The sequence below is a fragment of the Mesoplodon densirostris genome, chromosome 10 (genome assembly GCF_025265405.1).
Source record: "Mesoplodon densirostris isolate mMesDen1 chromosome 10, mMesDen1 primary haplotype, whole genome shotgun sequence".
In the NCBI taxonomy this organism is placed as follows: domain Eukaryota; kingdom Metazoa; phylum Chordata; class Mammalia; order Artiodactyla; family Ziphiidae; genus Mesoplodon; species Mesoplodon densirostris.
Genome location: NC_082670.1, coordinates 24,382,732 through 24,395,945, shown reverse-complemented (window position 1 = coordinate 24,395,945; position 13,214 = coordinate 24,382,732). Strand labels below are relative to the sequence as shown.

The following is a 13,214-nucleotide window of genomic DNA, read 5'->3' as shown; positions in this document are numbered from 1 at the left end:
AGACAGCGTGACTTCCAAACCTGGGAGCTACATTTCTTAGGCGCTTTCTAGCTGGGTCCTGTTTGGCGCATGCGCAAATTTCACTGCCCGATGCTACGGAGGTGCTAGCCTCCTGCCGCACTCCCATTGGCCCGGCCTGTACAGCCTCCTCTTCTATTGACTCATGTGCTCAGTGCCCAGGTCTCTTACTGGTCGGTAGAGCTTCCGGGCCGCCCCCTTTTTTTTTAAGAGCCAACTTATTAGTTGATGATGGGGAGAGGCGGGCCTTGGGAGCCGTCTCATGGTTGGGGGGGCGGGGGGGAAAGATGGCGGAGCTGATGCTCCTCAGCGAGATTGCGGACCCGACGCGCTTTTTCACCGACAATTTGCTGAGCCCGGAGGACTGGGGTGCGCGGAGTGAGGCCTCGGGGAGGGGAGAGGGCTGTGGCGTACTGTGACCCTGAGGCACGCAGGAGGTAGCGGAGGCCCAAAGAGGAAGGCTGGGCAAATACGAAACGCACCATCTGAAGGAGGGCGGAACGGGAGCCTAGTTGTGCTTTTGGGGGATGCGGGAGTTGGGGAAGACCTCCGCTTCTGCGGAAATATGGAGTTGTTCCGGGGTCGGGGAGGGAGGGGCTGAAGTTCTTTGGCTATATCACTTTTCAAGTGGGCGGGCGGTGGGTCTGGCCGAGCCGAGCCAATGAGGGATGGGTCGAGGGCTTTGTGTGGATCCGAAGGCTGCGCTACCGGAAGACCCCCCGACCCTCCGCACCTCTTGCAGACAGCACCTTATACGCCGGCCTGGATGAAGTGGCCGAGGAGCAGACGCAGCTCTTCCTTTGCCCGGAGCAGGATGTCCCGGTATCGCTCCCCAGCCTGGTCTTTTACGCTTGGTGGGTGAGGGTGGTCGCAGAACCAGGACTCAAACCCAGGCCTGAGGTCATCTGGAGCCACCCCTTCATCCCCACACTCCTGCCATCTAATATCCTCCCTTATTCAGTTTGGCAGCAGTTCCCTGGACTTGGGGATGGATGTCAGCCCTCCTGAACCCCCCTGGGACTCTCTGCCTATCTTCCCAGGTAAGCTACCCTGTGTGATTCCCTCATCCAGAAACCCTGATCTTCCGTTGTTTCCCAGAAACTGCAATTCCTCTTATCCTCACGCTTCCTCCACCTGATTGCCTGTGTACTCGTCTCCCTCTTTGATTCTTTATATGTGTTCGTTCCCCCTTGCCCCAGTGAGGGGTCCTTACCCCATAATCTTGGGCACTTTTTGGACTCTTGTCAGCTCTGCTTCCAGGTTATTTTCTAACCCCTTTCTCTCCAGATCTTCAGGTGAAGTCTGAGCCATCCTCCCCCTCCTCTTCCTCCTCCCTCAGCTCTGAATCGTCGCGCCTTTCTACAGAGCCCTCCAGCCAGGTGAGAGTCATCTCCCTCCTACTGTCTGTGGCAGGGACTCAGCTCCCTTGACTTCACCTATAGATGCTGAGGGAATGATTTGTGTGCTGTGAGTCATGGGGTGTTGGTGAGGGGCTTCTTTTCTGCCTTTGCCATTTCTTTTATATCCTCATTTTTCACATTTCCATTCTTCGGTTGTCTAGAATTGAAGGTGGAGTTTTTTAATATACAGAGAAATGTGGCAGCCATGGGAGGCCTGGGAAGAAGAGAGTTGTTAACTGCTGAGAATTCTGGAACTGTTCTTGCCCAAGTTGTCCACTCTAAGGCAATATTTGAAATCATGAGACTTCATCACCCCTCCCAGGAATAAAATAGAAAGAGAGAACAAGGGGCCAGACACAGCCTAGGGAGATGCTGAGTATGAACGTCAAGTAATTGGTGGTTTGTAAGCTCGAAAGCTTTTGTTCTTGCTCTTACTCTCAACACGTCCTTTTTTTCTTTCCTTGTTTCTGTCCCCCCTGCTTTACCCCCACTCTTACCCAGGCCTCTGGTGTAGGGGAGGTGCTGGTTGTGAAGTCAGAGTCCTTGACACCCTCACTCTGCCTCCTGGGAGATGATCCAACATCCCCATTTGAAACCATCCAGATCAATGTGGGCCCCACCTCTGATGATGCCTCAGGTAATAACAGCCTGCACCATCCTCAGGCTTTACCAAGGTAGAGTGTATGTATGCGTGTACACACGTGCATGCGCATGTGTGTATGGGAAGCGGGAGTGCAGTCAGCAGGACGGGGAGGAAAAGGTGGGGAGGAGAAAAGGCAGGTAACCAGGAGAGAGGCCAGGAGCAGGAGGGAGGATTTCAGGAAATCACAGCCAGGGAAGCACGGAAGAAATGGGGATGATTTTTCTTTCTTTTCTTGTTCCTAGTCACCTGTTGTGTGATTTAACTTCCTATTGCTTTGCATAAACTTGCAGACAGTTTAGGGCATTTTTATCTATGTGACTTTCCCCCTGAAGGTTTTATTATAAAAATTTTCAAGCATACAGAAAAGTTGGAATACCATATACCCAACTCCTGGATTCTACAAATAACATTGTTTGTGCTGTTTTGAAAAGCGTTATTGAGTTTAGTTACTCGTATATGTTTATTGAGCAGCTACTCCATGCCAGATACTGGACACGGTACTGGAGTTGCAAAGGTGAAGAACACGTTACCACCACACTGACTTGAGGCCCCTGTAGTGTGGTGGGGGGAAGAAAGCCAAGCAAAGTGTGCTAATTCTAGGGTAGAGACTGTTACAGGTGCCCTGAAAGCTCACAAGAGGGGGCCTCTCACCCGATTGGGGCTGGCTCAAGGGTGCACTCTTGGCGGAGGGGTTTCCTGAGCCGAGTTTCAAAGGACACATAGGAATTAGCCAGAAGAAGAACACGGGGACTGGTTGTGTTTGTAAGGAACCTGCATCTCTTTAGAGAGGACGTGAGGAGGGGGAGTACAGACGGGCCAGGAGATGCAGAGGCTGTAGGGCCAGGTAGGAACCCTGCTAAGGGACTCTTAGATTTTTTCCTGTGGGCAGTTGGGAGCCTTTGAAGAGTCAAGCAGAAGGGCAATATGATTAGGAAGAGGACTCTGGTGGCAGAGTAGAGAGTGGGTTGCAGAGACACTGAACTGGAGGCAGAAGGAGGACCAAGAAAGAGGTTCATGCAGTTACTCAAGTAAGATACTCAGCTGCTGAGAAGAAGGCAGATTTGAGGAAGCATGAATTAGAATGCATGAGTGCAGTGACCCCCCTGGGCGTTGAAGAGAGACAGGGGTGAAAGAGTGTGCCTGGGTTTCTGGCTAGGGCAGCCACCCGGTGGGTGAGGGTACCGATCACTGGACAGAGCCTGCAGGAGCAGGAACCCGCTGGTCAGGGAGCACGTGGTGAATTCAGTGTGGGACGCGTTGAGTGTTGATTTCAAAGCGACTTCAGGGTTTCCTAGCACCGCCTCCTTTTGGTTGAACTTTAACCAGAAGCTAGATGGCAAGAGAGCCCCAGGGTGCACTCCATTCATGTTTTCCCGCGGGCCTTAGAGTAGGGCAGGGAAAGATGGAGAGTGGGTTTGCAGGGACAAACAGCTCATATCCAGCATACGATTAAATGTTACAAAGAGGACAAAGAAAATAGGGATTGAAAAGTCTATAACAGCAAAAAGATTATTGATGATTTTGCAAAGGATAGTGTTTTTGGAGTCAGAGTCTCCCCTGGTATTTAGGTATTTTTTTGAGGCCCTGTACTTTACCCATCACTTTGATAGACATGAAGCATAAGACATAGTCCTTGCTTTTGGAGAGTTTCATGAGGGTTATAACACATGGTTAATAGCTCAAACAGTGGTCACCTCTGAGGAGGGGATCTGGGTGTCTGGTTGACAAGGAAGGGAATGAAATTCCCTTTTCACTGAATTCCCCTTCCTTCCTTTGGGATTCTGTATCATATGACTGTATTACCTATCAAAATATATAAGTAGATATGACATTTTGAAATAGCAGTAGTGGCAATCATATAATTAAGTATCCAAATGCGTGCTGTGGACCAGAGGTAGTAGCGGACCATTGACCTTGGGGCTAAATCTGGCCCTCAGATGGGTTCACCTCCATGGGGCAATCAACAAGTCTTACAGATAGGTTTTTTTCTTTTTTTTTATAGATAGGTTTAACAGAAGCCATGAAGGCTCAGAGGTGACTGAGCTTTGAAGGCTGACAGTAGGAAGAGAATCTGTATGAAGGGACAAGCAGTGAGCCCTGTTTAAGGCCAGTTGAATTTGGGTGAACGGCGAGGCATGAGAATGGAAGTGACCAACAGGCAGCTTGGGAGTGAGGATCAGGGTGCAGGGGGGCAGTCAAGGGTAGAGATGCAGACTGGGCAGTTGTCAGTGTGGCGACGCGTGATCGCGTTGAGCCAGGATGAGGTGGAAATCCAGCCAGACAGGAATCTGGGCCCATACGAATGCTGCCGAATCCCCCTGCTTGGGTCTCCTCCATGTGATGTGTGAGGAAGAAAGAGGGAGAGCAGAAGCACAAGGACAGCCTTGGGGGAAACTGAGCAGTGGGGGAAACAACTGATAGGGGCCACGGAAGGAGAAAGGGAGTCCTGGGTAAAGAGGTAGGAGGAGAGGCAACAGATTACCAGCTCCATGGTGCCCCTCGTCTGGATTGCCCTCCTGGGCCAGAAGAGTTTTCCTTGCAGGTACAAGGAGAAATGACCATGTGTCCCATTTCCCCATCTTAGCCCTCTTCTCCTTCAGTGTTTGTCTGATATCCAGCTTTTTGTCTCATCCCACTGTCCCGCAGATGTCCAGATTAAGATAGAGCCTGTCTCTCCATCTTCCTCCATCAACTCAGAGGCTTCCCTGCTCTCTGCGGAGTCCCCCAGCCAGGTGAGCGTCCACTTCCTTCCTCCAGCACGCCGGTGCGTTCCTTCTGACTCTCAGAGGTGTGAGAGCTTTCTCTTCTTCAGCTCCGTCTCCTCAGCACTCCTCCTGACTCACATATCTTCTGGAATGCCCCACGTAGGCTTTTATAGGAGAGGAGGTACTGGAAGTGAAGACAGAGTCCCCATCCCCTCAAGGGTGTCTCTTGCGGGATGTCTCAGGCCCCCCACTTGGAGCTGTCCAGATCAGCATGGGCCTGTCCTCTGATGGCTCCTCAGGTAACGAGGCCTCCTGACACCTGGAGTCCCTCGCAAGAGGCCTATAGTCCTGACATTTCTTCTTCCTTCCTTCCTTTCACCTTCCTTCAGGCAAACCCCTGCCTGCCCGGAAGCCACCACTGCAGCCCAAACCTGTGGTGATAACCACTGTCCCGATGCCACCGAGAGCTGTGCCTCCCAGCACCACTGTCCTTTTGCAGCCCCTTGTCCAGCCACCCCCAGGTACTAAAGAAGGAGAGAAGGAGGTGGCCTGGATTGACCTTCTCGGGAGGCTCACAGCCATTGAGCCTCCCGACGCTTGGGTGCTCAGGTGTGGGTGTGGACACAAGGAACCCACCTGGCTTCCAGCTCTCTGACCTCCTTCTCCTGTCCACTTGCCCCAGTGTCCCCAGTTGTCCTCATCCAAGGTGCTATTCGAGTCCAGCCTGAGGGACTGACCCCCCCTGCTCCACGGCCTGAGAGGAAGAGCATTGTTCCAGCTCCTATGCCTGGGAACTCCTGCCCTCCTGAGGTGGATGTAAGCATTTACTGGGGAGGAGAGGGGTAGGGCTAGTGATGGGAAGAGAGCTGTCGTGGGAGAGAACCGTGGAGCGAGAAGGGAGCCAAAAGTGAGGAAGCAGGCCTGTAAGACGGTTCTGAAGGTTAAAGTGGACCTCTTGTGTATATGAGTATCTACTCCGTGTAGTTTTAGGATCCTTGGGTTTGCTATCCCTGCAGATGGAGAAGTGGGCGTGGTCTTAGTAAATCAAAGGCGGGGGAGTCATACTGTGTTATAGAAGAGGGAGGCTGCTTCCTAGGGGAAAACCAGGTAAACTGTTCTCTAATTTTAGCAAGCTTCAACTTCGGGTCCTAAAAAGGAGAATTGAGAAGAAGGAAGACCACCCATCAAGGAAAGGAACTGAGGTTCCACCAAGAACCAGGATGGGGGAAGTTCCTCCTATAGTCTAACTTCTCTCAGCTCTGAGGAACAGGATTAGGGAGTGGTTGAGAGAAGGGCCCCTTCCCTGGAACGTTTTGGCAGAGAGGAAGAACCTCTCTCTGGCTCTGTAGGTAGAGGTTAGGAAGGCAGGAGAGTGGCCCGTGTGAGCTTTGGGTGATCGGTCCCTGGAGTTGGAGGGTGTGATGCCCCTCTCCCGCCCCTCTTGCCCTCTCTCTCTGACCCTTTTGTGCCTAGGCAAAGCTGCTGAAGCGGCAGCAGCGAATGATCAAGAACCGGGAGTCGGCCTGCCAGTCCCGGAGGAAGAAGAAAGAGTATCTGCAGGGGCTGGAAGCTCGGCTGCAGGCGGTGCTGGCCGACAACCAGCAGCTCCGGCGGGAGAATGCTGCCCTCCGCCGGCGGCTGGAGGCCCTGCTGGCCGAGGTAAGACCAAGGTGTCCTTGGGAGACCCGTGGGAGTACTGGCTCCTTGGGATGACTCCCCCTCTCTGGCTTCTCTCTTTCTCTGCATCTTAGAACAGCGAGCTCAAGTTAGGGTCTGGAAACAGGAAGGTGGTCTGCATCATGGTCTTCCTTCTCTTCGTTGCCTTCAACTTTGGGCCTGTCAGGTGAGACCCTCGTTGCCTCCCCAGAGCCTTCTGGGTGGAGCCCACACCTCGGCTGCCTGATTGCCTGCTCTGGCACAGTCACGTTCATTACTTGCACACAGACAGCTCTGGCGTCCTTGGCACTGATGGTGGGTGTATCCAGTCAGTCCCTTCTTGTTCCCTCATTGCTCTCATAAGTGTTATGTCCTGGAGGAGATGGTGGTGAGAACATTGATAAAAATAGTGACGATTAAGTGCTTAGTGAGCTCCGGGCCCTCGGATAAGCACTCTCCTTTTCTCATGTTTTCTGGCTCGATGAGTAGGGACTGTTCTCATTCCGTCCTCCAGATGAAGAGATTCAGTCTTGTAGAACAGATCGGAACCAGGTGGGCTATCTGTAGAGCCCTCCCTCTTAACTAGCCCCTCAGTAAAGCTGGAATTCTTCCTTGTGCTCTGTCCTTTCCTATCCACAGCATCAGTGAGCCTCCTCCAGCTCCCATCTCTCCTCGGATGAGCAGAGAGCAGCCTCGACCCCAGAGACACTTGCTGGAGTTCTCGGCGCTAGAGCCAGTTCATGGAGTCGAGCACCCCCAGCATCCCTCCCAGAGTCCCAAGGAGACCCAGCCCAGCTCCTTGGGCCAGCCACGTTTCAGGTGAGGAGAGGGCCCTCTCTCTTCTGAGTGTGTCTTCTCCCCCAGAGTTACGTTTCCTTTTGAGGGGAGCTGGAGTTGCCCTCTCGCCAGCATGACCTCCGTTGATGGGAGAGCACTGGGCAGCCTCAGGTCAATGCCTCGTCCCTCCCTCACTCCAGGAACCTGACAGCCTTCCCTGGGGGCACCAAGGAGCTGCTGCTGAGAGACCTGGACCAGCTCTTCCTCTCCTCCGATTGCCGGCACTTCAACCGAACCGAGTCCCTGAGGTGTGGGGCATTCACAACTGGGGCATCTTCCCTCTTGTCCCGAGGCCCCTCCGCAGACGGCCTGGCTCTCCTTGTGTGCTGAAGCACCAGCTCTCCGTGCCCTCCCTCTTCCCTCCTATGTGTGGGCGAGGAGAGTGGGAGTCTTGGCCTGGCACAGAGGTTTTACCCGTTCTCTGCTTCCCCAGGCTTGCTGATGAGCTGAGTGGCTGGGTCCAGCGCCACCAGAGAGGCCGGCGGAAGATGCCCCAGAGGCCCCAGGAGAGACAGGTAGGAGGGGGTGGGGCTGGTTCAAGGAAGGCCACTGGAAAACAAGGGTTGAATGTCCTTGGGATTTTAAGTGGGCATCTTGTTATGGGGCTTTGGGGGCAGTAGGAGGGTGGGTGTGTGGTGGCGTCAGCTCCCAGGGGCTGTCTGTTTCTTTTCCCTTTTCCCTCCACCCTCTTCAAATCCTCAGATACTTCTCCTTCCAGAAGTCTCAGCTATGGAAGAAGTTGCCTCCAGTTAAGGCAGTCCCCACCCAACCCCCTGGGCCCCCAGAAAGGTGAGTCTTGCGGGGGGCACTTATTTATTAAGTGAGGTTCCACTCTAAAGAGCTATACCCTCAGGAGCTGTCCTGTGCTCATCATCATTGCCACCAATGGCATGATGCTTCCCTTATCCCCTGGGGGTCTCCTGTCTTTCTCTCATCCTTTCCCCCTTTCGCACTGGGAACTGGGCACTGGGCTTAGTTCCTCGCCAATCCCGTTTCCCTGCCCGCCTAGGGATGCTGTGGGCCAGCTGCAGCTATATCGCCAACCAGACCGTTCGCAGCCAGAGTTCCTGGATGCAATTGACCGACGGGAAGACACATTTTATGTTGTCTCCTTCCGAAGGGTGAGTTTCTCCTCCTGGCCCCATCCCCATCACCCTGGGTTCCCCAGCAGTCTGCCTGCAGGTTGAGGCTGTAGAGTAGGGCCGGGGAGCCTGTCAACATCTTTTCCTCCACCCTCCCAGCCTGGCCCCTCTTTCTCCCAGGACCACTTGCTGCTCCCAGCCATCAGCCACAACAAGACCTCTCGGCCCAAGATGTCCCTGGTGATGCCCGCCATGGCCCCCAATGGTAATTCTTTCTCTGCCCAGTGTGGGGAGGGGTCCTGAAATTGAGGAATAAGGAAGTTCCAGTGGGGAGACCCAGCATGAGGAGTTGAGGGGGGAGGTGGGGACAGGAGCGGTAATTCTAGAGAGATGCTAGATGCATGGGTGAGAAGCCAGAAATGACTGGAGAGAAAAACAAAATGCAGGAGACTGCTGGGAGGATGATGAGGGTGCAGGTCCTCCCTAGGTGAAGCTGCTTAGGGTGTGCGGGGCAGAGGGATGTGGGCTGGGAATCTGCCAGACTCTTCTTTCTTTTCTCTTGCTGTCCTCTCCTCTGTGACCTCACACTCATCAATGTCATTTTTTCCCCTACTTCCTTCCTTCTCCCTGCGCCAACTCCCTCCCCCACCTCTCACTTAACCCCCACTGGGGCTCCGCCTCCTCATCACTGCCCTTCCCTCCCTGTCCACCTCTACCGCTGTGATCCCTCCTCTCCGTCTGCCTCCCCCTTCTCCTCTTCCCTAACTCCCCCCTTCTCACAGAGACCCTGTCAGGCCGGGGGCCCCCGGGGGACTATGAGGAGATGATGCAGATCGAGTGTGAGGTCATGGACACCAGGGTGATCCACATCAAGACCTCCACGGTGCCCCCCTCGCTCCGAAAACAGCCGTCCTCAAGCCCGGGCAATGCCACAGGTGGCCCCTTGCCAGCTTCTGCAGCCAGCCAGGCCCACCAGGCCGCCCGTCAGCCCTCTACCTCAATCATCCCTGACCTCTACGACTCACACTGACTTAGAACTGGGGGGCAGGGGGTGGGGGCGACCAAGTGGGACTGTTTCGAATTTTCCTGATCCCTGGGCCGGGGGCAATTGGTAAAGGAAAGACAGGGTATGGGGGTTAAGCACTTATTTGGAGGTGGGGGGAAGTTTTCCTCTCTTCTCACCCCTTTTTGGAATATAGGGCTCCTCTCATTTCTGTGGAACCCCGTGTCCCTGCTTCTTTCTTTGAGGGTGTTGAATGAGCTTAAGTTTTGGGGTAGGTGGGCTCCTGTACACTCTTTATTCTTTTGTTTCTTTTGTGGGGGTGGAGGTGGGAATTTAGTCCCCAGGCGGGACTAGGGAAGTTTTTACATTTTGGAGCTAGTTCCTGAGAGTCAAGGAGGAGAGGTGGAGGGAGGTCAGGTGTATGTATGTGCATATCTTCTTTTTTATTATTAAATAAACAACTTGAAGGGAGTTGAAGGAATGGTGCCTAACTGTCTCGTGACGGGGCATTTGGGGGAAAGTGACTTGCATAGGGCCAGTGTTCAGAGAATCAAGTACTGAAGACATGGCTGGCTCTGGGGTGGGGTGGGGTGGGTGTGCGAACGCAGAGCTCACGTCATCCCCTCATCCCCACCCCTGCAACGCGGGTATGTCTGCTGTCTAGCGGGGGAGGGGGGAGTGGGGGAGGGCTGTCCCATGGCGTGACAGGCTGGAGGATGCAGATCCCGGAATGTGAGTAAACAGGAAGGACAGGGGGCCCCACGCCCTTCAGGGTCAGCGTCCTCCCTGGGTCCTCTGCATTCTTGCAGGTTCTCCCCGACCTTGCTTTCCAGGATGAGCAGCTTGAACTAACAGTGGAGCTGGGGCCAGGGACTGTGAGCCCAGACAGGAGGAGCCACAGTGGAGAAGGGGGCAGTGTTTGGAGGGAGGGGGCACTTCGAGGAGCATCTCCTTAGCCCTAAACTGGAGGAAACTGAAACTTGAGAGTCCAGTTGAAAGAAAAGGAGGAGCACGGGGCCAGCAGGAAAGGCTGTGTTTTCTAATTAGGAGGAAGGGGAGCAGGGCGATGGGTGAGGGGCCGAGTCTCACTCAGCCTGGGGGGGGGGATCCCCATCAGCAGCTCCTGTCCAGCAGCACCACGGGCCTGGCCCTGCAGGAGTGTCCTGGGTCAGTGGGAGGGTGTGGGCTAGGCCTGGGCTCAATGCCCAGGTGGCTGGACAGGGGCTGCCCGGGCCACAAGCCGAGGGCTGAAAGCGGGAAGAACCTCACGTGTTCAGCCAGGCTCCCCCGCTTCCCCATTAATGTGTTTGGGGTGAAAACAGACCAAGTAACTATGGCAATCTGGAACCTAGGGCCCCCAGGAACTAGGCCTCTCCTCCCTCCAGAGGGCAGCCCTGGCTCCTCCGCCTCCTTCCTGTCCCAAGGTCCCTCGAGCCGTTTGCAGCCTTATCCAGGCAGTGAGTGAAGGAGAACAGGGATTTTGGAGGCAGAGCACCTGAGTTGGAGTCCCTGCTTTGCCTTTTGTTAGTGGGTGTCCCTGGTAGGTAACAAACCGCTGAGCCTTAGTTTCCTCATCTGTAAAATGGGGTACTCCTCCCTACTTCTCAGAGTTGATATGGGGAGGAAAGATGATGTGCAGGCTGCCTGGTCCTTAGTGGACACACCTTTCTTCCCCTGCTCCTTTCTCCCTCCATTTACATTGTCCTTTTCTCCTCAGTTCCGCTTTTCTCCCATCTGGGTCCATCACTGTTTCACTGTCCCCTCGCTTTTTCTCTTTCCTGACCCCAGCTCAGGAAAGTGCTTGAAGTGCTGGCATCTGAGACTGGGGGCTCTGGGGTGGGGCATACAGCTCCTCTGGCTTAGTGGCAAGGGACAGCTGGCACTGTGGTGTGAACCGGGAGTCAGACTCTCTTGGCCAAGGGCATGGGTGGTGGGAAGGACCAGGAGAGGTGTGGAGAGTGGGTGCGCTGTGGAGGGGGAAGGCAGGTCAGTCTGCCGCCCTCCAGGCCCACGTGGGTCTCCAGCTGCAGCCCCATCGAAGGCCACCGCAGCATGCTGGCCATTGTCACTCCTGCACCTCCTGTTGGCCCCCTTCTGGCTCAGACCCTCTTTATCTTTCAGTTCTGCTGCTTTCCTTCCTCAGAGTCATCAACCCGACCCACTGTCTCTCCCTCTTCTTTTTCTCTAGACTTCTTTCCGGCCTTTCTTTGCCTTCTACCCACCACGAGTCACCACCTTCTCTTTCAGACCCTTTATTCTTTGTTCACCTGTTTGTTTCTCCCGGTTTTTGTATTTTTCCCTTCCTCCTCCTCCGCTTCACTGTCTGCTCCCTTTCTTTTTTCTGGGTCTTCTCATCTCCTCCTGCTGTGAACCCTGTGTGCACCACCTCGTTTCCATGGCCCTTTCCACTCTTTTGTCCACATTCCCTGTCCCCTTCCATGACTTCCTCTCCTCCCCCCGCCTCAGCCCTCTCCTCCTCCTCCTGCCCCCCCCTTCTCCCGTCACCTCCCCACTCCGGTCCTCTGTCCTCTTCCCAGCTGTGGGGCCAGCACTGGAGAGCCTCACACGTTTGCCTCATCGTTCTGCTATGGCTTCTGGATATAGCACATCTGGATTCCGGGGCCCAGATGTGTGGTTGCTACAGCGACCTCCGTCCCTCTGGTAAATATGGGCGCCCACCCGCCCCAGAGCAGAGAACAAAATAATTGTGTGACTTTCTTTTGTCATGAGATAGAAATGTCCTCCCCCCTCCCTTTTCTCTACACCCATGTCTCCAGGCAAAGGAAGTTTTAAGGGTCCAAACCCTTCCTCCTCTGGCTCTCTTGCCCCCTTTTCAGCCCCAACCTCTTAGTTCTCTCCCATCTTTCATCTCAGGCTCAATCTTTTCTCTCCACATTCCCCTTCCTCACCACCTCCCTCCCCCTGGATCTCAATAATGGAGCGTTGCCCGCCCCTGACTTATACTTGGCAATTTCTTCTGAATCTACATAACAACTGGATGCAGAAGGAAGTTTCAAAAATCCACATCACCCACCCTTTCTTCTCAAACAAGTCCACCGGAAGCCCCTTCATTTATTTCTTCCCTAAGTCTTCAGTCTCTCTGGGGCTGTTCTCGTGGGAGGGGAGGAATACGGGCTTTGAAATCAGAAAACCTGGGCTGAGGCCCACCTTCACCACCACTAGTGAAGTCCCCAGGACAAGTCCCTTAATGTCTAAGAGACTCTGTTTCCTCAGCACAAAGTGGGATTAATAAAGTGCTGCGGTGTAGGAAGGGCTTTGTAAACGGAAGCGCAGTACAACTGTTTTCTATCTTCCCCTGTCTGGGACCGCTTCCTTGGATCGCAGCCCCTGGCCTCTCTTTGCTCCCTCTCCCTATCCTTCAGGCCCTTGCCCTCAGTTGCCCTTACTCTTCTGTGTCTTCCTTGGCTCCTCCTTGGCTTTCCCTTTCCTTCCTTGCTGTACCTTTTATCCCTTATCCTCCTGAGGGTAGGACAGGAACTTGGAGCTTCATTCAAGGATGGAGGCCCAGAGCTGAAGACACCTGGACTGAGGATTCAGAGAATAGCCAGAGCATGCAGACAGCTCTTGATAAGACCCCAGCCTTTCTTTCTGCCCATCGCCTGGGACACCTCAGTGAAGGCAAGCCGGCTCTGACCACTGGACTTCCCTGCCTTTGCCCTGGGGCTCCCTGCCAGACACTCTTGCCACACCCTCCTCTCCCAGTCATTTCACAGCTCAGTATTGACAGGCATTTATTTCTTTGTTTTAGTTATAAAATTTTTGGCTGTGTTGGGCCTTCGTTGCTGCGCGTGGGCTTTCTCTAGTTGTGGAGAGCGGGGGCTACTCTTTGTTGCGGTGGGTGAGCTTCTC

The 13,214-nt window shown here is 54.3% G+C and overlaps 1 protein-coding gene across 1 annotated transcript; it reads left to right on the top strand.

Moving 5' to 3' along the window:
• Nucleotides 1-293: 293 nt before the first annotated feature.
• Nucleotides 294-9,815, top strand: ATF6B (activating transcription factor 6 beta). Its single transcript, XM_060109486.1, is given in 19 exon segments — nucleotides 294-387; nucleotides 761-840; nucleotides 980-1,058; nucleotides 1,306-1,397; nucleotides 1,920-2,055; nucleotides 4,708-4,793; nucleotides 4,930-5,065; nucleotides 5,156-5,287; nucleotides 5,449-5,582; nucleotides 6,240-6,425; nucleotides 6,518-6,609; nucleotides 7,062-7,241; nucleotides 7,400-7,507; nucleotides 7,693-7,774; nucleotides 7,978-8,048; nucleotides 8,269-8,380; nucleotides 8,522-8,606; nucleotides 9,124-9,330; nucleotides 9,333-9,815. Coding segments are annotated over 19 exon segments (2,100 nt in total). The 5' UTR covers nucleotides 294-305; the 3' UTR covers nucleotides 9,353-9,815.
• The last annotated feature ends 3,399 nt before the right edge of the window (nucleotides 9,816-13,214 follow it).